The 23,334-nt window shown below is 44.0% G+C and overlaps 1 protein-coding gene across 2 annotated transcripts in view; it reads right to left on the bottom strand.

The window, feature by feature from the left end:
• The window catches only part of SEC63 (SEC63 homolog, protein translocation regulator), a 158,296-nt gene that overhangs the window by 18,229 nt on the left and 116,733 nt on the right, over nucleotides 1-23,334 (bottom strand). For both annotated transcript variants that reach the window (XM_068231260.1, XM_068231259.1), the window contains 5 exons: nucleotides 19,761-19,843; nucleotides 15,523-15,582; nucleotides 14,686-14,856; nucleotides 5,627-5,776; nucleotides 2,835-2,936 (listed from right to left, as the gene is read on the bottom strand). In XM_068231260.1, coding sequence (XP_068087361.1) covers nucleotides 2,835-2,936; nucleotides 5,627-5,776; nucleotides 14,686-14,856; nucleotides 15,523-15,582; nucleotides 19,761-19,843 — 566 coding nt within the window. The remainder of the gene's footprint in view (nucleotides 1-2,834; nucleotides 2,937-5,626; nucleotides 5,777-14,685; nucleotides 14,857-15,522; nucleotides 15,583-19,760; nucleotides 19,844-23,334) is intronic.

The following is a 23,334-nucleotide window of genomic DNA, read 5'->3' on the forward strand; positions in this document are numbered from 1 at the left end:
TCTCCATCCGTGATTCAACTCTATGCCTTCAATTAAAGTGAACCTGTAATAAAAACAGGCACTTACCAAAGTGGAGAGAAGCCCCTGGATAATCGTTCCTGCTCAAGGTCCCTCTGAACATTTCCAACATCAGCGTGACTGATATGTTCTTGTGGCCATGTCCATGTAAAATCACAGCTATACTGCGTATATGCGGGTACAGCCATGTCTGTGCAGCAGAACAAAGCTGCTCATGCACGGCTTTTTCCTCTGTGCATGAGCAGCATTGTGTTATTGCGCAGGCCATGCATGTGCTGTACAACAGCGATAATACAAAAGGAGCAGGGCTGTGGAGTCGGAATCATTTGGGTTACCTGGAATCATTGCTTTCATAAATTGAGGAGTCAAATGATTTTTGTACCAAATTCACAGCCCTGGTAAGTATTAGACTATGGAGTCTGAGTCGAGGAGACTGAGCCATTTTGGCTACCTGGAAGCGGAGTTAGTTGGAGTCGGAGGTTTCATAAACTGAGGAGTCGGAGGTTTCATAAACTGAGCAGTCGGATGATTTTTGCACCGACTCCATGGCCCTGGAAAGAAGCATGGCTGAGAACTGTCAGTGTCCCATGCCAGCAACAGTGGGGTTGAGAAGTACATAGAAACATCCAGAGGCTTCCCTCTACTTGGGTAAGCATCATTTTTTTTTTTTTTTTTTAAACTTACAGGTTTGCTTTAAGCCTTCAGTTAACAAGGTGAAAAAAGGGAAGAAATTTCCTTTCACAGCCTAAGATGCTTAAAGCCCCAATTCAGCCACAAACATTTGCAACTGCGTGCTCACACAGACCTAGGAAGAGCAGGTTTATATGCAAGCTCCTACATCAGATGATGCATCACTTTTAGAGTATGAGGACAGGAGCAAAGATGCTGGCTACACTTCCTACACCACTGTCTGAAATAGGCTACAAGCAACTCAGACAAGGTCTTTACAGTTTGATGGCTGGTTCACACTGGGCGATTTTGCAGCACATTGCTGATCGCCAGCATCAGCAAAGCGTTGCTACTAATGTATCCCTATGGATACATTCACACTGCAGCGTTTGTGATTGCGATCAATCACAAAATGCTGCATGCAGCACTTTAGGGACAATTGCGCTGTGATTCTCATTCTATTGAACAGTAATCACAAGTGCAAATCATGGTAAAACGTGAGATTTTTTCTGCTGAATCGGATGCGATTGCGGTTCAGGCGCCAATGTGAACTAGCTTTGAACAGTGGAGATAATACAAGATATGCATTTGCAGGTCACATCTGTGGTCAACTGACACTCTCTTAGATAGTTGATGAATAAGGCACATTGATGTTTAAGTCCCGTGTCCCCACTGCCATCCTGATGCCTCCAGCCTTCAACAAATGATAGGCTGTTAAACTGCACCAGCTGATAAGTGTATACACCATGTTCAATCAGCCATGTGAGGCCTCACCATATCTTATCTTTTTTTTTTAGCAGAGATAGTAACAATATGACTTTGGAGTTGCTCAGTCTACCAAATGATTAGACATCTGTACAGTAGCTAGCTGCACACTGAAAATGAATTTTAAAAAATATCATTGGTATCACTGATGTACTTCATATCAATTGTTTATCAAAAATAAAGTTAAAGAGACTCCGTAACAAAAATTGCATCCTGTTTTTTATCATCCTACAAGTTCAAAAAGCTATTCTAATGTGTTCTAGCTTACTGCAGCCCTTTATACTATCACTGTCTCTGTAATAAATCAACTTATCTCTCTCTTGTCAGACTTGTCAGCCTGTGTCTGGAAGGCTGCCAAGTTCTTCAGTGTTGTGGTTCTGCTATGAACTCCCCCTTCCAGGCCCCTGTATGCACACTGCCTGTGTGTTATTTAGGATTAGAGCAGCTTCTCTCTTATCTTTTACAAGCTGGATAAATTGTCCTCTGAGCTGGCTGGGCTTTCACATACTTAGGAATTACAGACAAGGGCAAAGCTGTTTGCAGGAAGAAACAAGCAGCCTGAAACTTCAGTGCATGAGAACAGGGGGAAAGAAACACACAAATAATCTCTTGAGATTCAAAAGGAAGGCTGTATACAGCCTGCTTGTGTATGAATGTATTTTCTATGTGTGGACATACTGTACATCAACCTACTTCCGGTTTTGGTGGCCATTTTGTTTGTTTCTAAACAAACTTTTTAAAACTGTTTTTAACCACTTTTAATGCGGCGAGGAGCGGCGAAATTGTGTCAGAGGGTAATAGGAGATGTCCCATAACGCACTGGTATGTTTACTTTTGTGCGATTTTAACAATACAGATTCTCTTTAAGTTCTATAAGTTCACGAATGCATGTAAAATTAGCATTAAAGGAATCATCAGGGAAAAAGGGAAATCTGATTTATTTACCTTGTGCTTTCTCCACCCCCTTGCAGCTGTCTGTCCCACGCTGACAGCTCCGTACGCAGCCTCCAGCCCGGGGTCCCCGCACGGTGCAGAGGACGACCTCGAGGTCGTCCTTACTGCCCCTGCGTGAAGCACCGCTGTCAATCAAGCCCATGTTGTCCGCGGCGAACTACTGCGTCTGCACAGTATGCCGCAGATAACGTGGATTGACAGCGGTGCTTCACGCAGGTGCAGTAAGGATGACCTCGAGGTCGTCCTCTGCACCGTGCGGGGACCCCGGGCTGGAGGCTGCGTACGGAGCTGTCAACGTGGGACAGACAGCTGCAAGGGGCTGGAGAAAGCCCAAGGTAAATAAATCGGATTTCCCTTATTTTTCCCTGATGATTCCTTTAAGGCTTTCAAATTGATTTTGTTTTTTTTTAGTACAGATTTAAAATTACCTCTGGAAAATATAAACTATATACAGGATGTGTTATCTTCGATTTGGTTTCCAGTAAGGCGCGATCTTTACGCTGAATGCTCTGTTGCAATTCTTGCCATTCCTATTAAAAAAAAAAAAACGTAACAATTACTAACGACATGCAAATACTACCACTATAAATATTTAAAAACAAAAAAACAACCTGTAAAAAAAAAAAAAAAAAAAGTTAGATACCTATTCAGAGGCAAGGTTCTGGAACCCACACACCCTTCCCAGCCCTCTCTCCATCCCCTTGTTCTCCCATTCACATTTGATGGCTTTGGGAGTTCTTGGAAGCACTTGCATCCCCAAGTGCTTTCAGAAGACAGGGACATCCATACTTCAGAATTGCGTGTGCACAGTATGGATCCGCTGATCTTCAGAAGTACTCAGGTAATCCGGGCTAAAGGCGTATTTGACCTGGCAGTCTATAATTTCACCGGAGAGTTAGTGGGGGAACACTGACATGGAGGCAGGACAGGGAAGACTCTATGAGACCTAAAGCCTTCCACTCTGAATAGATATCTACCCTCCCTCCCCCACTTTTTTTACAGGTCTCTTCAAGGTCACTGTAATTGGCAAATGTCTCTTTACACATCCTAACATGCAGAGGAACATAAGGAAGTGCAGTGTTATCTAGCAAGGAAGCACATGGTATAAACCCAGTCATGTGCATTTGCATAGTAAATTGTATACAGCCAACTCCTCTCCTATCAGAGAGGGCTGGAAATACTGAGTGGTGATCTAGAATGAAGCACTCTTCCTTCCACTGGCATACCTATAGAGAATGCAACCCCTTCAGCTGCAGGGAGTCCCAGGGCCCCTCCGGGGCCCACCCGCCGTGTGCGGGGTAGCGCTGCCGCCCACCGGATTGTGAACCCCTACCCCCAGGTGTTGAACTTAACAGTTCATTCCCCGTAGCTCACTTTAGCCTGCGGGAGTCTTCCGGGAGGCAGAGCAAGGCTACGGGAAGAAGGCGTCCGATGCCCTGCACTGGAGACCATTTGTGTCTCCAGTAGAGGGCTTTCTTCCCATAGCCCTGCTCTCTGCCTGTCAGCACGGGAGATTTGCTGCTGGAGGATCATTGGGGAGCTGCGTGGCAGAGGCCGGCCGGGAGAGGAGACTTCTGCCGGGTTAGTGAATTTTTATTTTTTACAGGTCCATTTTTTTCTGGTGACTGCTGCCCACATTACAATAATTTTTGGGTATATGCTGCCCACTTTACGATTACTTTTTGGTGAAATGCTGCCCACTTTACGATTTCTGGTGAAATGCTGCTCTCTTTACGATTATTTTCTGGTGAAATGCTGTCCACTTTACGATTAATTTCTGGTGAAATGCTGCCCACTTTACGATTTCTGGTGAAATTCTAATCACTTTACTACTATTTTCTGATGAAATGCTGCCCACTTTATGATTATTTTATGGTGAAATACTGCCCACTTTACGATTCATTTCTGGTGAAACATTGCTGCATTACGATTATTTTATGGTGAAACGATGCCCAATTACAATTATTTTATAGTGAAACGCTGCCCCATTACCATTATTTGGCACCTATTGGGGGGGGGGGGGGGGGGCATTCAAATTGTCGCGGGGGGGGGGGGGGGGGGGGGCTTGATTTCTAGTTACGACCCTGCTTCCTTCAGCAGTATCTGGGTCATTAGCAATGCTGGTGACGTTTGTTTAAAAGAAATAAAAAAAAATTCAAGAAGCTAAAAGAACAAAAAAAAAAACCAAACAATCTCCACAAAATATTAAGGCCTGGGCCCCACTAGCAGTACTTTTCCAAGGGCTAGTGATTTGAAAAGCTCTCGCTAATGTAATGCTATGGATGCTTTAACTACTTTATCCACCACTGCAGTATATCTACGTCCTCTGTGACTTCATCTAAGCCACGAGTCAGTAGATACACGTCTTCAAGCAGACGCAGTGCTGTGCAGGATTGGGCTTGCGCCTGTGCACATTTCTGGCACTATCTGATGCAGCACTAATTGGTGAACGGGAATATATGTTTCCTGAGCTAATGAGATTGCCATTAACATACTTTTATTTTCTCGGTTCATAGTGAAAAATACACCTTGCAGCATTATTTCAGAATCAAATATCTTCACCATAAATTGTGACAGGAATATGATCTAAGTTTTGTGATAAGTGGCAAGAATAGCAAAACAAAATTTGTGCTTTTTATCTACAGTAGCACTTTTTATTTTTAAACTGGAATTGGTAAAACTGAGAAATAATGTGTTTTTTCTATTTTTTCTCCTTGTTTTTAGATTAAAATTGAAAGCCTAATTTGTCTTGAAAAAAACAATATATTTCATTTCTGTGTCATAAGTAGGGATAGAGTTATTTCTGATTAAATAACGACATAGCTAAACTGTCAAAACTGCTCTGGTCCATAAGTGGGAAACAAGGTCTGGATGCAAAGTGTAAAAAAAAAAAGAAAAAAAAAAAGGAGGTGCACGCATGCAGAGAAACACCGCTGCGGACAGGCCTACAGAAGCACAGGAGAAAGCAGAACTGTGGTGAGGGACACAGAGATTCCTAGCGGCTTGAGGAAGCTCCAAGTAAGTAAAGCTTAGAACGTTCTCAGTATATTGTATGCCTCTCTGTCTGCACTAATACAAAGAATCTTATACTGTAGCTCTGTAACTACAATGCCATCACATTTTCAGCATCCAGTGCAAACAAAACAGGAACATAACATATTACACTAAATGTGATAACATACACCCCCCCCCCCCCCCATTGTTCAGGCACAGTCCTTACCGCTTCATCATCTTTCCCTTGTTTCTCATCATTCTCTCTGTCAGAATCTTTGTCACTACCATCACTTTGTGAATCTCTGTTTGTGTCTTCATCTTCAGAATCACTGCCTTTATCAGAAATATCTTCCTCGTCCTCTTTTGGAACAGCATCCTTATAAAACAAACAAATTAAAAAGGATTATCATACAACAAACAAACATTCAGCATCACTACTATAAAACAATATGAAGTAGTATAGCACTCAAACTACAAATGTGTGTTCATAAAAAGTTCACTTTATATGGGCTGTTGAGAAAAGAAAGATTCTATCTGGGCACCAACCAATCCTGGCCAGTGGTGCAATGATTGATTGTTAAACAGGACACAGGTCGTTTTCTGTCTCCCAACACTGCCCTCTAGTGGTGGCCAAGCCAACAAAATGTAAACAAGCACAGAAAGCTGCAGGTTATGGCTTATGGCAACTTCGTCAGCAAAATGTATAGGATTCTCACTCTAGGTTAACCAAGTAAACTAGAAACTTAAATTTCTATGAACATTTCATCTCAACATCCTATTTAAAATGCCCTTTTGACTTATACAGTTATGTTAAAGTAAAACTAAAGTCAGCAAAAAAATAAAATAAAAATGAGATGAACTCACCTGGGGCTTCCCTCAGCCCCCTGCAGACGATCGGTGCCCTCGCAGCCCCGCTCCGATGGCCCAGGACCCGCCGGCGAACACTTCCGGTTTGGACGTCACCGGCCGACAGGCATGGGAACGCGAGTGATTGTTCGCGTTTCCAGCCTGTATATCGCCCCCTATGCTGCTATTGCAAACTCCTGGCCGCAATAGCAGCATAAGGGGCGATATACAGGCTGGGAACACAAACAATCACTCGCGTTCCCATGCCTGTCGGCCGGTGACGGCCAAACGAAGTGTTCGCCGGCGGGTCCTGGGCCATCGGAGCGGGGCTGCGAGGGCACCGATCGTCTGCAGGGGGCTGAGGGAAGCCCCAGGTGAGTTCATCTCATTTTTTTTGCTGACTTTAGGTTCACTTTAAGATAGAAGAAAAAGTTTTAAAGAGGAACTCCAGTGAAAATAATTTAATGAACAAAAGTGCTTAATCTTTACAATAATTATGTATAAATGACTTAGTCATTGTTTGCCCATTGTAAAATCTTTCCTCTCCCCGATTTACATTCTGACATTTATCACATGGCGACATTTTTACTGCTGGCAGGTGATGTCAGTCGGAGAAGCTGCTGTTTGCTTTTTTTTGGCAGTTGGAAACCGCTGTTATTTCCCAAAATGCAACAAGACTCACACAGTGTGATGTCAGCACCATGGTCTTGACATCACTATGTGGGAGGGGTTTCACCACAATATCAGCCATACAGAGCACCCTGATGATCAGTTTGAGAAAATAAAAATATTTCTCATGGGAAAGGGGGTAGGAGCTACTGATTGGGATAAAGTTCAATCCTTTGTTACGGTTTCTCTTTAAGATCAGGTAATGATTGAGGTATGCTGGGAAAGACCCTAGCACCAGATAAGGGTGAGTTAAAGAGACTAACAACATTTTCAGCCTTATTTCTTCTATCATATAAGTTCCTATACCTGTTCTAATGTGGTTTGGCTTACTGCAGCCTTTTCTAGTTGCACTGTCTCTGTAATATAGCTAATCTTCTCTGCTTCTCTGCTTCTCTGCTCACAACCGGCCTGTCTGTGACCTTGTGTACAGCTGAGAGTGCAGAAAGATCAGTTCAAAGCCCAGACAAGCAGCCAAGGCAACAAGTGGGAGAAATATTACAGCAGTGAAGTCACATTTGAGAGGAGCCTCTTGCAAACAAGCACCTGCTCTGATGATTTATTTCCTGTTTGGCGGCCATCTTCATTGTTTACAAAAAAATGAATAAAACAGTGATTTTATCACCAAGAAAGTAGCAGGAGCAGCGAAATGTCACAGAAGGGGCTAGGAGAAGACTACAAACAGGCTGGTACTTTTATTTACGTAAGATTTTCATAGTACAAATGTAGAGAGATTCTACAGTCAAGAATAAACTCCATCCTGAAGGCCCTGCTTAGCCTACATCCTCCTAGATGAGAAGAATCCATCCTTTCTATTATTTTCTTAATTCAACCCCACCCCCGCTGATGCCAATCCCACGCATGTGTCTGTGACAGCACCAATCAGTCCAAAGGACCATGTGGTCACCCGCAATGAACAACAAAGAACAGTAATCATTGTAAAATGTAGACAGACGTACATTACTTCCAGGAAAGATTGTGGGTGCCCTCTACTACAGCAGTAATTAGCCAAAGGCATCATGTGATTCCTTGAACCTTCTGGCTGCAGTTATTGGCCCAAGGATTATGTGCTTCCTTGACCAATCAGTGTTCTCCCAGTCCCTTAATGATCACGTTTACGGTTAGCAACAGTGGTCACTGATAAAAAAAAAAAAAATGATTTCATGGTTAAGCTAAAAATATGCAGGTTCTATAGTGGGTGGTCTTGGCGCTAGTTATTATATTGGGCAACTGCGGTGCCCAAAATGTACTGTTATAGCCACTATTAGCTGCATTTTACATGGGGACCTATGGCGGTGCCCATTAGTGGTAGGTATAGATTGGGGAGGATTAGTGTTAGGAGTCTGTGTGGGGTGCCTAGGAATAGACATAGATAGGGGAGAGTTAGTGTTAGGCATAGATAGGGTGCATCTATAGTAGCGCCACAAGGAAAATGGCCACAAAAGACAAACTTACTTGTGGTAACGTCTTTTCCAGGAGTCGGAAGGACAGCAACCCTGAGACTTGTCTCCTTCCATTTGAGATTGGACAGGACGCTAGTTAAAAAATTAACATAATGAGATTAGGCAGGCACAGGTATCATATATAAGGCAGCATTCCCTTACCCTCCTCAGTAATAAAAAAGACTCCACACAGAATGATGCTTCAACAAACAATTTTAATATTAACCGGGTGGGTAGCTAGGGTGCTGTCTTTCGACTCCTGGAAAAGACGTTACCACAAGTAAGTTTGTCTTTCCAGGACGTCTCAGGACAGCAACCCTGAGAAGATAAACAAGAAATTTAATTAGGGAGGGATTACAGCCTGCAACACTCGTCTACCAAAACATAAATCAGAATTGGATGATAAGTCCATTCTATAATGTTTAACAAACGTATTGTGGCTTGACCAGGTAGCCGCTTTACATATCTGCTCTATAGAAGCTCCTGCCCTCTCTGCCCATGACGTTGAGACTGCTCTAGTAGAATGTGCTTTCACTGGTACTGATAATTGCTTTCCCTGTTGGAGGTAGGATAATGCAATGGCCTGTCTGATCCATCTTGCTATGGATGATTTAGAGGCCTGTTTGCCACGACATTTTCCAGCAAAGAGGATCAACAAGGCGTTGGACTTTCTCCAAGATTTTGATCGTTGAATATACTGTATTAAACACCTCCTCACATCTATACAGTGCATCTTTTCCTCTTTATGATTTGATGGGTTCTTGCAGAAAGTTGGTAAAAAGATCTCTTGCGATGTATGAAATTTGGACACAATCTTTGGTAGAAAAGAGACGTCTAAGCGAAGAGTCACTCTATCTTCGGAAATGATACAGTATGGTTCATTGATAGATAACACCTGTAACTCCCCTACTCTTCATGCCGATGTTATGGCTAGAAGAAAAGCCATTTTCAAGGCGAGATGTTTTTCTGAGATATCCGAGATTGGTTTGAAAGGAGGCTCACATAGAGCTTGCAATACTGTGTTCAAGTCCCATGTTGGTACTTTTATCTGTACTACAGGTCTTAGTCTTTTAAGTGCCCTTAAGAAACGAATAACGTATTCTTCCTTCGCTAATCTTCTCTCTAAGAAAACATTCAGTGCTGCGGTTTGAACTTTCAGAGTACTAGAGCTTAGGCCTTTTTGGAATGCCTCTTGCAAGAACTCCAGTACTGAAGAAGAGAGGTCTGGGTTTTTAGTTGTAGTTGTACACCAGTTGTTGTAGGTCTTCCAAGCTTTGGCATAAATTTGTCTTGTCACTTTTTTCCTGCTCTGGATAAGTGTTTCAGATAACCTGTTAGAAAATCCCTTCTTTTTTAATAATTGCCACTCAGGCTCCAGGCAGAAAGATGAAGGATCCCTGGATTGTGATGCAGAACTGGACCCTGGCTCAACAAGTCTGGTCGATCTGACAGGATCAGGTGGTCTGAGGCTAAACTTTGTAGTAGAGAAAACCAGGATCTCTTGGGCCAGTATGGTACCACCAAGATTGCTTGGGCCCGGTCTCGCTGAATCTTGCTCAGTACCTTTGAAATCAGCCCAAAAGGAGGAAAAGGTATAGATGATGATTGCTCCAACTGACTGAAAAGGAGTCCAGGACCCAGGGATTGTCCTGTGGACACAGGGAGGCGAACCGAGGACATTTGGCATTGTTCTTTCTCGCGAACATGTCCACATCTGGTGTTCCCCACCGATGAGAGATCTGCTTGAAGACTTGGTCGTTTAGAGACCACTCGTCTTGATGTATCCTCTTCCTGTGTAGGTAATCTGCTACACAATTTAGAGTTCCTTTCAGGTGAACAGCTTTCAAGGCTTTAAATTCCTTTCTGCCCAAAAAAGGATTTTTGAGGTTAGATTCCACAAAGATCTGCTCCTGGTCCCTCCCTGACGGTTGAGGTAGGCCACTACAGTGTTGTTGTCCGTCCTGATTACCACATGATGTTGATGGATAAGTAGGGTGAAGGCCTGAAGAGCTTCCCAGACAGCCCGCAGTTCCCTGTAGTTCGAGGATCTGCTCTGAATCAGTGTAGACCAATGACCCTGAGCCGGGAGTTGTCCTAGATAAGCTCCCCATCCCCAGGAGCTCGCGCCTGTTGTGATTAGAGTCTGTTGAGGAAATTCCCAGAGATTTCCGGCACTCAGATGTTCGTGATCTAACCACCAGTCTAAAGACTGTTTCACTCTCCAGGGAATTATCACTCTTTTGTCCAAAGACTTCTGGCTTCTGTCCCATTTTGATAGGATCCAGTTTTGTAAAGTCCTGGAATGCAACTGACCCCATTGTGTTGCCGGGAAGGATGCTGTCATGGTACACAATAAAGCCATAGCCTTCCTCAGAGGGATGGTGACTGAGCTCTGAAAAGAAAAAACAGAATTTAACATCAACGAGGATTTCCGTGATGGCAGAAACAGTCTTTTACTGATAGAACACATTTCAAACCCCAAGAACGCCATGTACTGTCTTGGGAGTAGAGATGACTTCTCCCAATTAATAAACCACCCCAAATTGAGAAGGAACTAAAGAGTCAACTCTACTTGGAGATTTACAGAATTTACAGAAGATGGACCCCAGATAAGTAAGTCATCCAAATAAGCTATCACTTGAACAGATCTAAGTCTAAGAACTGCCAAAACTTCTGCCATAACTTTGGTAAAGAGCCATGGAGCAGATGAGATACCAAAAGGGAGAGCATTAAACTGGAAATATCTTACCTCTCCCTGTAACACCACTGCAAACCTCAGATAGCACTGGGACTTTAGATGTATAGAAAGATGGAGATAGGCGTCCTTTAGATCCAGGGATGCTAGGAAGCAATTTCCTTGTAGAAGATTTAGGACTGAGCGGATGTTGTCCATCCGGAATTTTCTGTACCGGACCGCTTTGTTTAATTGTTTCAAGTTGAGGATGAATCGATAGCTTCCCTGCAGCTTTTTTACTAGGAAGATAGGAGAGTAGAAACCCTGACCTTCCTGACATTTGGGAACTTGGCGAATGACCCTCTTGGATAACAGGGACGCTACCTCCTCTTGTAGGGCTAGATTCTGAAAATGATCTCTTGGTGGGGGAGTTACAAAAAATTGGCTTGGTGGAGGGTATGAAAATTCTAGCTTGTACCCCTGGAGAATGATGTTTAATAGCCATTTGCTGTGAAAACGTTCCTGCCAGTGTTCGAAAAAGTGAGATACCCTGCCTCCCACTGGGATCCTGGCGTCATTGTTTAGGCTGTTGATTGGAAGGGGTATAGGGTAGGCCGGGTTTTGAACGCTGTGTTGTATTGGGAGGCCATCTTCTTCTGGGGGCTGATCTATTCTCTGCCTCCGTTTTGCCCTGGTCACGAAAGGAACGGTTTGCCCGAAAGTTTCGTCTGTTGACGGGAAAGTTCTTTTTCCTGTCTGAGGATCTTTCTAAAATCTCGTCTAACTTAGAGCCAAAGAGAAGATTACCCTCACAGGGAATCCCACATAGTTTTGATTTTGACGATGTATCTCCCTGCCAGGTTTTGACCCAAATGCCTCGTCTGGCCGTATTTACTAAAGCAGAAGCCCTGGCGGTAAGGCGGACTGAATCGTCTGCAGCATCAGTTAGGTAGTTAGTGGCATGCAGAATTTTTGGAAAGGAGTTAAGTATCTCTTCCCTAGGGATCCCAGTTGCAATCTGAGTCTGTAATTCAGTCAGCCATACTTTTAGTGATCTATAAACTGCAGTAGAAGCTATGGAAGGTTTGAAGTTTAATGTGACAGCTTCCCCCCCCCCCCCCCCTCAAAATATTGACCATTTTCTTATCTTTGGGATCTCTTAGGTTGCCGAAATCTTCGAATTGAAGCTCAGACCTTCTGGAGACCCTGGACAAGGCCGGATCTAATTTTGGAGAGTGTCCCCAGAATTTCTGATCCTCAGGGCTATAGGGATATCTTTTTGATAAGGATTTAGGCCAGAAAGCTCTTTTTTCCGGATTATCCCACTCTTTCTTTATGATGTCTTTTAAACTGGAATGAACCGGGATAAAAGATGACTGAGTATCTGAAAGACTTTCATACATCTGGTCTAGGGGCGTCAAAGTCTTTTGTTCTTTAGTAATGCCCATGGCACAATGTATTGCTTCAATTAGTTCTTTCATAAAATCAGTGGAAAAGGCAAACTTCAGTGGTTTTACACTTTTACCCTCAGATGCATCTACTTCCGATTGGGGCAAATCTTCTAAGGAGGAAATGTCTATTTCGCCTTCCGACCCCTCAGATCTTTCTGAGTCCACCTCAATTCTCCTTCTCTTGGGTGGTCTGTCAGGAGATTGGGAAGTACCAGCAATAGGTGCATCACAGGATAGAGTAACAGTGGGGGTACTCGAGGGGACATCAGGGTTTATAGCAGATCTCTTAATTTCCTGAATAGCTGATGACATCTCTGACCTCATCCAGCCCATTAGATCTTTCAACAGGGTGACTCATCTTTAACAACTTTTTCCGTGCAAGACTGACACAGATGTTTAGCAGAGTCCGGCATACGACTACTACATACTGCACATTTCTTTGATTTAGATACAGATTTTGTCTCAGAGGTGGTTGATTTTTCAGGCTTATCAGTTTTATCAGACTTCGCAGGCCTATCCTGCCTGCCATGCCTTGAATCCGACTTTATATTCTTTGGCTGAAACACATAGACAAAGAAAATAGCTAAAGCCTGAACCGCCCTCATCCACAAAATATACATATACATATATATGCATAAGGTTATTAAGCCAAAACATATGTGACACATACCAGAGAGGGAGTGGAGCTTGTCTCCTCAGAGCCCTGGGAGCAAGAGTCAGCGGATGCTTCCATGGTCAGCCTACCATGATGCATATATTATATATATATATATATATATATATATATATATATATATATATATATATATATATATATATACCGGATTATATATATATAATCCGGTGCTCCGCCCAACCTAAGTTTATTCGCATGAGGTTTTACCTGATCCACGCCGCTTCCGAGCAACTAGCTCCCACTGCGGCGAAGGGCCGTTGGAGCGCACGCCAGGCTGATTTCCTGCTTCTTCCCAGCCGATCACATGACCTCGTCATGTGATTCGTGCGTCCTTTCCGGCGGAAGTTCCCCGGCGGAAGTCCTCCAGCTTTCAGCGCGTTTGCGCACAATGCAGGGAGAGGCAGATGCGAGCAGCCAGCGTCCGCGCATGGCTCCAACTGACCAGCTCAACTCGGAAACGTGGCAGCCGCGGCTCCTGAAGCTCTCTCATGGGTAGCCCGCCCCTCCAGCGAACCAGCATCCTGCTGGACAGGAAAACAACTGAGGAGGGTAAGGGAATGCTGCCTTATATATGATACCTGTGCCTGCCTAATCTCATTATGTTAATTTTTTAACTAGCGTCCTGTCCAATCTCAAATGGAAGGAGACAAGTCTCAGGGTTGCTGTCCTGAGACGTCCTGGAAAATGACAGTAATATGCACAAAATAACAGTGATAGAATATCTCTAATTTTACAGATATTCTATTATCCACTATATTAGACTATAGTAGAATATGGGTAATTTAATCACCCACTGTACCCCAACTCTCACCTGAACCCTCCACTAATTATTCCTAACCACCCCTCAAAACTACTCCTAACACTAACTAGCCCCTATCTGAATGAACTGTGAAAAAGCCATAGGCACATCTTGAGAATAATGGATTGCAGTACATCCAGTTTGTTGATGTACAGTATATGTGACCTAATTTTAATCGTAATGAGTTGTAGAATAAATTTTGTAGTGCCTCATAAAAATTAAGTAGGGACAAACAACCAAAGTATGGAATTCTAAAACTGTGGAAAAAATTGGTCTGTACTAGATAAATATGTCTAGTTGATTTTGTGTTGCTTTCTCATATTTGAAAATATATTGAAAAAAAGGAATGTACTTTAAATGAGTTTTACACTATTAACAGATTCATTTTACCTCCATTGTGCCTTTCTAGTAGTAGAGCGATTGGAAGGACAGATTGTCTCATGCATCATTTTCCATTTTAACACAGGACTTTGTTTCCGAAGAAGCCTAGTAGTGATTGTAAGCTGCTAATAATACTCCATACCCACAAAGCAAGTCAGATAGCAATCAGAAACAGACTTATCAGTACTGCCAGATAAATAAAGTATGTTGGGATTCGACATCACAGAAGCAGTAAAACGACTAATTCTACTTTTTTAAAACAAATTTTGATGAAAAGTACAAGATCCTAATCTAACATTACACTGATGTAGGTAGAACATTTTGCCCAGAGTTGCCCTTGAAATACTCACATTGTTTGGTGTATCATTTGCTTGTTTCTGTTTTGAATTTTTTTGCTGCAACAAAGCTGGAGGTGCAGGTTTCTTTTTTACTGGCTTCTTTTTCTTGGATTTGGAAGACTTTTTGGCCGTTTTATTCTTCTGCTGCCAGCCTTTGCTCTTTACTTTTCCACCTTCTGCCTGCTATGAAATGCATAGCAAATTAGACAACAGTTTTCTGAAGCAAAAGGGGAATCTCAACTGGAAGCAAACACTGAAAATGAGGACATCAATTGCGGTGAATGTATTCATTGTCAAATGAAACAATACTGAGGTTTTATTCAAATCTAAAAACTGTAGTCTTCACCAGAATAAATCATAATAAAAGGCATCCAAGTCCGTAACGTTTTGATGAACACAGCTATTTTTTTTACTTTCTAAATGTGGCGATATAGAATTACATATTTAGTCGATCAACAGGAAAATTAGAATAGTGTTTATTCCTGCACTTGTTTATCTAAAAAAATAAATAAAAAAAATGCTGCAGTAGTTTCAACCAGAAGCACATTTTAGGCTGCTAAAATCAAATCTCTTTAGAGTACCTAATTGGAACTGTGGGATGTTGCTATGGGAATTAGTGGTGCATAGCTTCTTGCCTGGTTAAACAAGCCCAATAAACGTCATATGGCGAGCTTAACATCCTGTACTCTGCCATTTTCAGTCATTTAAACCACTGGGAGTTAAAATGCTACTGTATGAGTAGTCCATAATTGACTACTCATCAAATATCTCTTCCAATTAACCTCCTGCACATGAGATAAAAGACAAAAAAATAAATGAAATGGAGAAAAATGTAGAATCCTCACGTACTCCTTCTTCCACTGGCTGGTCCTCTGCAGAGCAAGTTGACTGCTCCTTCTCAAACACTTCCTAGTTAATTAAAACAGAGAAAAATTCATCAACTTTCGCAACTAATTTTATCATTTTCTGTATATTTTATAGGTGGGATAAATGACCTAAAACGTCATAGCACTGAAGTATATAATCCAACAGATTTAACTATAAAACATAATGCTACAAGTGCATGAAGGGTAAATAGAATTAAACTTAAACTTAAAGGGGCACTAAAAATATATAACATTTTTAATATGTGCAAACAGAAATAAGAAGAATATTTTTTCTAGAGTAAAATGAGCCATAAATCACTTTTCCCCTATGTTGTTGTCACGTACAGTAGGTAGTAGAAATCTGACAGGAGCGACAGGTTTTTGACTAGTCCACCTCTTCATAGGGGATTCTAAGCAAGGCTTTTATTCTTTACAAAGATATTCCCTAAAAAGGATTTAAACAAGGATGATGGCCAGGTTCCCTGCTCACTATACAGTTTTTTTTGGCAGTTGGACAGAGCAACTGCCATTCACTAAGTGCTTTTGAAAATAAATAAATCCCTGAGGATCCCCCATGAAGAGATGGACTAGTCCAAAACCTGTCACTTCTGTCAGATTTCTACTACCTACTGTAGGTGATGGCAACATAGGAGAAAATACATTTATGGCTCATTTTACTCTAGAAATGTATGTTTGCACATATTTTAAATTTTACATTTTTTCGCCATAGTGCCCCTTTAACTACTCAGTTTAACCACTTAATGAACGCCTAACGTCGGCAGGTTGAAGTGGTGTTACCATGGAAACGCCTTTCCATGTCAATTCACGGAGGGTGTCTCCGTGAAAAGCCTGCGAGCCTCCGATCGCGGTTTGCAGGCGAAATGTAAACACGCGGGGAAGAAATCCCCGGTGTTTACACGATACGGCGCAGCAGCGCCGTAAAGCAGATAGTCGATCCCCGGCCTCTGATTGGCCGGGGATCGCCGGCATCTGATAGGCTGAAGCGTATCCTAGGCGGCGCAGGATGGATCGCCGTCCTGTGCCGCCCACAACAAGAGGGAGGAAATCGCTGCGGAGGGGGGCTTTGAGGAGCCCCCCCCCCCCGCTAGGCCAAAATAGCCGGCGGCATTCAGACCACCCCAGCAGGTCATTCCCCTAGTGGGGAAAAAAAGGGAAGGGGGGGCTGGCGAGTCTGGTCGCCCTGGCTGAAATCTGATCTGTGCTGTGGGCTGGAGAGCCCACGCAGCACAGATCATAGGAAAATAGGCTGGTCCTTAAGCGGTTAAATTAAGGCGATCGTTGTGAGAACTTGCAACAAAAAAAATCTGTACTCATTAAGTCCCTATAGGTAATAATAATCTTTACTGAGGAAAGAAAGCGGATCTTCTAAACCAACAGGGGTTGCATCCTATTTGATGTGTTAATTTTTTTCTGATTCAGTGGAACAGATTTATCAAGACTAATGCAAGGAAAGTAGTACAAAATTTTGTAGCAGTCACTAAAAGCAACCAAGCAGGTTTCTGATTGGTTGCTTCGGGCATCTACTTCATTTTTGTTCTAGTTTTCATTGTGCCAATACATTAGTTAACCTCCTTAGCGGTAACCCCGTGTGTGACACGGAGTAAGCCGCCGGAGGGTGCCGCTCAGGCCCTGCTGGGCCGATTTACATAAATTTTTTTTGCTGGACGCAGCTAGCACTTTGCTAGCTGTGCCAGCACCCCGATCGACGCCGCCCCGCGCCCGATCGCCGCTATCCGGTGCAGCGTGCGCCCCCCCCCCCCAGACCCCGTGCCGCTGCCTGGCCAATCAGTGCCAGGCAGCGCCGAGGGGTGGATCGGGACTCCCAATGACGTCCCGACGTCGGTGACGGCATCCCGCCCCGTCGCCCTCCAGGAAATCCCGTTCATTGAACGGGATTTCCTGATCGGTGATCGCCGAAGGCGATCGAAGAGGGTGGGGGGATGCCGCTGAGCAGCGGCTATCATGTAGCGAGCCCTGGGGTCGCTACATGATTTAAACAAAAAAAAAAAAAAAAACTGTTGCACTTCCCCCTGGCGGAATGTTTCATACCGCCAAGGGGGTTAAAGGGAATGTCCAAGCAAAATAAAAAAATGAGTTTCACTTACCTGGGGCTTCTACCAGCCCCATGCAGCCATCCTGTGCCCTCGTAGTCACTCACTGCTGCTCCAGTCCCCCGCTGGCAGCTTGCCGACCTCGGAGGTCGGCGGGACATGTTGCGTACATTTTTACGCATTCCCGCTAGTGCAGGAACATTAACACATACATTTTTACGCATTACTGGTTCAATGCGTAAAAATGTACGCATTGAACCAGTGTGGCGTAAAAATGTATGTGTTAATGTTCCTGCACTAGCGGGAATACGTAAAAATGTATGCAATGCGGCCCGCCGACCTCCGAGGTCGGCAAGCTGCCAGCGGGGGACTGGAGCAGCAGTGAGTGACTACGAGGGCACAGGATGGCTGCATGGGGCTGGTAGAAGCCCCAGGTAAGTGAAACTCATTTTTTTATTTTGCTTGAACCTTCCCTTTAAGAAAGATAGTCACTCTCTAAAAAAACAAAAGTTTGCTTTCCTAAAACAGAAAGAATTTGCGGTAATTCAGGTTGGAGTGAGCTTGAGATGTCTCCCAGAGCAACACTGCTGAATATATGCAAATTGACCATTATACCCTTAGAAGCTAAACACACCTCCAGAACCGCTGGAATGCAATGATGTGTCAGCTTGTTAATTTGTACAGAGCCATAATAATCCAACATGCATACAGACTGTTTCGGATTATTTGATCCTCATCAGTGCATGGCATGGATTAATTTGGCTCTATGGAGTAGGACTTGTGAATTCGAGAGGCACAGACTAACCAGCAAGCTCATGGTGACCCAGAACTCATTGGAGACACATCATTGCATTCCAGCGGTTCTGGAGGTGTGTTTAGCGTCTAAGGGTACAATGGTCAATTTGCATATATTTAGCAGTGTTACTCTGGGAGACATCTCAAGCTCGCTCCAACCTGAATTATCGCAAATTCTTTCGGTTTTAGGAAAGCAAACTTTTGTTTTTCTTAACATCTTAGTAACTCCTCATCCATGCCCTCATAATTTCCCGCCTTGACTACTGCAATGCCCTGCTGTCTGGTCTCCCTATGACCCGAACAGCCCCACTGCAGTCCATCATGAATGCGGCAGCCAGAATTATCCACTGCTCCCATCGCTCCACCACGGCAGATCCCCTCCTAGAATCCCTCCACTGGCTTCCTATCCAGTCCAGAATCAGATTCAAGATACTGTGTCTGACCTACAAATCTGTCCACAAAACCTGTCCAACCTACATTTCCGATCTTACTCAGAGGTACACACCTAGCCGCTCACTCCGCTCTTCCAATGAACTTCGCCTAACCGCCCCCCCCGCATCACCCAGTCCCATGCACGCCTCCAGGACTTCTCAAGAGCTGCTCCAACACTATGGAACTCCCTACCTCCACCCATTAGGGCAGCCCCCCCCTTCAACATCTTCAAGAAAGCCCTCAAAACTCACCTTTTCACTCTGGCCTACTACCCCTCACAAGTGCTCTAAACCTACAGCTGAACTCTGGTCCCCTACCATTCGTGTCCTTACCTCTCCCTCTAGATTGTAAGCCTTTGGGCAGGGTCCTCCTTTTGTGTCCTACCTGATCTGGCACCTCCATTACTGTGAACCCATGCCATGCATTTGAGTGAACCTAACTTGCCTAATCTCCATGCTTCATCCAGTGACTGACTAAGCATTATCTTGTACTAATACTGTGCTGTGTGATCTGGTTTTCTTGTATTCCTGTATTGTCATATTGCTGTATGTCACCCCTATATATTGTCTGTAACCTAAATTAATGTTCAGCGCTGCGTAATATGTTGGCGCTTTATAAATACAATGAATAATAATAATAATAATAATAAAGGGGGCTTTTAGGACCATTGTAGTCCCTTACACACTCCAATGAGTTCTGGGTCATCATGAGCTGGCTGGTTAGTCTGTGCCTCTCTAAAAAAAAAAAAGTGTGACCTCTGGTGGCAAGATGATCAGCAGCCACTGTTCCTGGATAATGGAAGACTTTGGAAACAAGTACTGAAACTTTTCATGCAAGTCCCCAAGGAAAGAAAAATAGAGTAAGGGAATTTAATAATACTTTTGTTCTTCAAAAGGTAGAGAAACATTGTCATTTTACATACCGCCATTGTTTGTCTTCGAAGCATCACAAGGACAGTGACGAGTGATCCTACTGTAATGTTGTTGCTATCTTCATCATCTAGGACTGTAACAGAAATTAAACAAATGCAATGGTATACTGCTTGCAATTTGTGCTAAATATTGCATTTTATGTAGTACTTTGTTCTAATTTATATGGCTGAATTGTTCTGAGGTCTGGTGCTCCATATCTCATGTTGGGCTACGTGTGCATTATATTAGGTCATGTTTTGTTCACCTTTATCGGAAAACAAATGAAAGATTATTGAAGTGAAAACAAATTATTCAATTGCTCATTTAACCCTCCTGGCAGTCTAATGAATTCCGCCAGGAGGCAGCGCAGCAGTTTTTTTTTTGTTTTAAATCATGTAGCGAGCCCAGGGCTCGCTAAATGATAGCCGCTGCTCAGCGGCATCCCCCCGCTTCGATCGCCTTCGGCAATCTCCGATCAGGAAATCCCGTTCAAAGAACGGGATTTCCTGGAGGGCTTCCCCCGTCGCCATGGCGACGGGGCGGGATGACGTCAGCGACGTGGGAGTCCCGATCCACCCCTCAGCGCTGCCTGGCACTGATTGGCCAGGCAGCGCATGGGGTCTGGGGGGGGGGGGGGGCGCGCGGCACGACGGATAGCGGCGATCGGTTTTCTGACGCAGCTAGCAAAGTGCAAAAAAAAATAAAAATAAAAAAAAAAATTAAGCAAATCGGCCCAGAAGGGCCTGAGAAAACCTCCTGCGCGGCTTACCCCGAATTACGTACGTTCGGGGTTACCGCCAGGAAGGTTAAAGGACATCTGTCGCAAAAATCTTAAAATTTAAAATACATGTAAACACATACAAGTAAGAAGTACGTTTCTTTCAGAGTAAAATGAGCAATAAATGACTTTTCTCCTATGTTGCTGTCACAGTAAGTAGTACAAATCTGACAGAAGCGACAGGTTTTGGACTAGCCCATCTTCTCATGGGGGGGTGGGGGGGGGGAGGTTCTCAGGGTTGTCTTTATTTTTAAAAGCGCTTGGTGAATGACAGTTGCTCCGTCCAACTGCCAAAAAAAAGTGTGCAGGGAACAGGCAGGGAAGGTCTTTATAAAGAATTTAGGCCATGCTGAGAATCCCCCATGAGGAGATGGACTAACCCAAAACCTGTCAGTTTTGTCAGATTTCTACTACCCTACTGTAAGTGACAGCAACATAGGAGAAACATTTATGGCTTATTTTACTCTGGAAGAAAATGTACTTCTTATTTGTAAGTGTTTTAATTTAAGATTTTTCCGACAGTTCCTCTTTAAAAGGTCACAAAAAATAAAAATGAGATCTACTTACCCAGGGCTTCCTCCAGCCCCTGGCAGCCGACATATCCCTCGCCGCAGCTCCGGTATCCGGGGATCTCCTCAGTTTCAAATGGCGATCTCGCCAGGTCAGCCTCTAATGCGCCTGCGCCACTGTCCATCATGTTCATGTGGTCTTTAGCGATCTGCACAGGCGCAGAACTTCTGGGTGCAGTAGAGGCTGTCCTGGCAAGGTCGCATTCTGAAACGGAGGAGATCCCAGGTCACTGGACTTGCCGCGAGGGACAGGTCAGCTGCCAGCGGCTGGAGGAAGCCCCAGGTAAGATCTAATTTTTTTGCTACCTCGGATGTTTCCTTTAAAGCTGAATTATCACAAATACCTTCTGTTTTAAGAAAGCAAATTTATATTTAAGGTTGTAAGAGGGCTTTTCGGTTTCTTTTAGCTCCTTATACAGTCCTGGCCAAAAGTTTTGAGACTGTCAAAAATATTGGAAATTAGAAAAGTTGATGCTTAAAGGGATACTGTACAGGGGGTCGGGGGAAAAGGAGTTGAACTTACCCGGGGCTTCTAACCGTCCCCCGCAGACATCCTGTGCACGCGCAGCCACTCACCGATGCTCCGGCCCCGCCTCCGGTTCACTTATGGAATTTCAGACTTTAACCACTTTACCACTGAGGGGTTTTACCCCTTAAGCACCAGAGCAATTTTCACCTTTCAGCGCTCCTTCCATTCATCTATAACTTTATCATTACTTATCACAATTCAATGCGTTTTTTTACCTGTTATTTTACGCGATTACGCATGCGATTTCGCATAGGTTAGGCTAGATGAGTTTTTAACCATGTCACTGCCTGTGTTAATTTACATTAGTTCCTATGCGTAATCACGTAAAAAAAGCGTAAGAAAAACGCATGTGATTTCCCTATTAACCACTTGCCGACCGCGCACTCATACCGCGCGTCGGCAAAGTGGCAGCTGCAGGACCAGCGACGCAGTTCTGCGTCGCCGGCTGCAGGCTAATTAATCAGGAAGCAGCCGCTCGCGCGAGCGGCTGCTTCCTGTCAATTCACGGCGGGGGGCTCCGTGAATAGCCTGCGGGCCGCCGATCGCGGCTCGCAGGCTAAATGTAAACACAAGCGGAAATAATCCGCTTTGTTTACATTGTACGGCGCTGCTGCGCATGTGACAGGGGACGGATAGCGTCCTGTGCAGCCCCGATCACCAGGGGGCCAGGTAGGAGAGGGGGAAGCGGAATTTCGCCGCGGAGGGGGGCTTTGAGGTGCCCCCCCCCCCCCCCCCCCGCCAGCCACACGCAGGCGAGATCGAACCCCCCCCAGCACATCATCCCCCTAGTGGGGAAAAAAGGGGGGTGATCTGATCTCTCTGCCTGGTGTTTGATCTGTGCTGGGGGCTGTAGAGCCCACCCAGCACAGATCACAGAATTCAACGCTGGTCCTTAAGGGGGGGGTAAAGGGTGGGTCCTCAAGTGGTCAAATACATTGCCTGCGATTTGCATGCATTCCATTCACAGGCGAATTCTGCGGCTCTTTTGTGCATTTTTCACCGCTGAATAATAGTGGAAACGATAGTGGAAACGAGCCCTTAATGGGAAAATAGGAAAATGTGTGAAAAAATGCATTATTTTTCAGTTTTTGGCCATTATAGTTTTTAAATAATGCATGCTACTGTAATTAAAACCCATGAAATGTATTTGCCCATTTGTCCCGGTTATAAAACCGTTTAAATTATGTCCCTATCACAATGTTTGGCGCCAATATTTTATTTGGAAATAAAGGTGCATTTTTTTCAGTTTTGCGTCCATCCCTAATTACAAGCCCATAGTTTATAAAGTAACAGTGTTGTACCCTCCTGACAAATATTGAAAAAGTTCAGTCCCTAAGGTAACTATGTATTTTTAATTGTACATTTTTTAATTTTTTTTATTACAAAAAAAAAAAAAGGGAAGTGTGGGAGGTAATGAGTTAATTTTTTGTGTATAAGTAATCTGTATGTGAAAAATGCTTTAGGGTGTAGTTTTACTATTTGGCCACAAGATGGCAACAGTAACTTTTTGTTTAATGCGACCTTCCGGACGCTTGGAGGAAGTACTAGGAGGCTGGGAACGGTTATTTTTTCACAATGATCGCGGTGCTTAGCGGAGAAGCAGCGGATCATTGCGGGGCTTAGATCAACGAACAGGAATGGATTTTCCCGTTCATTGATCTCCGGGCGAGCGGCCAGCGGCGTGTTTACCCACGGGAGTGCGCGCTAGA

The sequence above is a fragment of the Hyperolius riggenbachi genome, chromosome 4, assembly GCF_040937935.1.
Source record: "Hyperolius riggenbachi isolate aHypRig1 chromosome 4, aHypRig1.pri, whole genome shotgun sequence".
NCBI classification, from domain to species: domain Eukaryota; kingdom Metazoa; phylum Chordata; class Amphibia; order Anura; family Hyperoliidae; genus Hyperolius; species Hyperolius riggenbachi.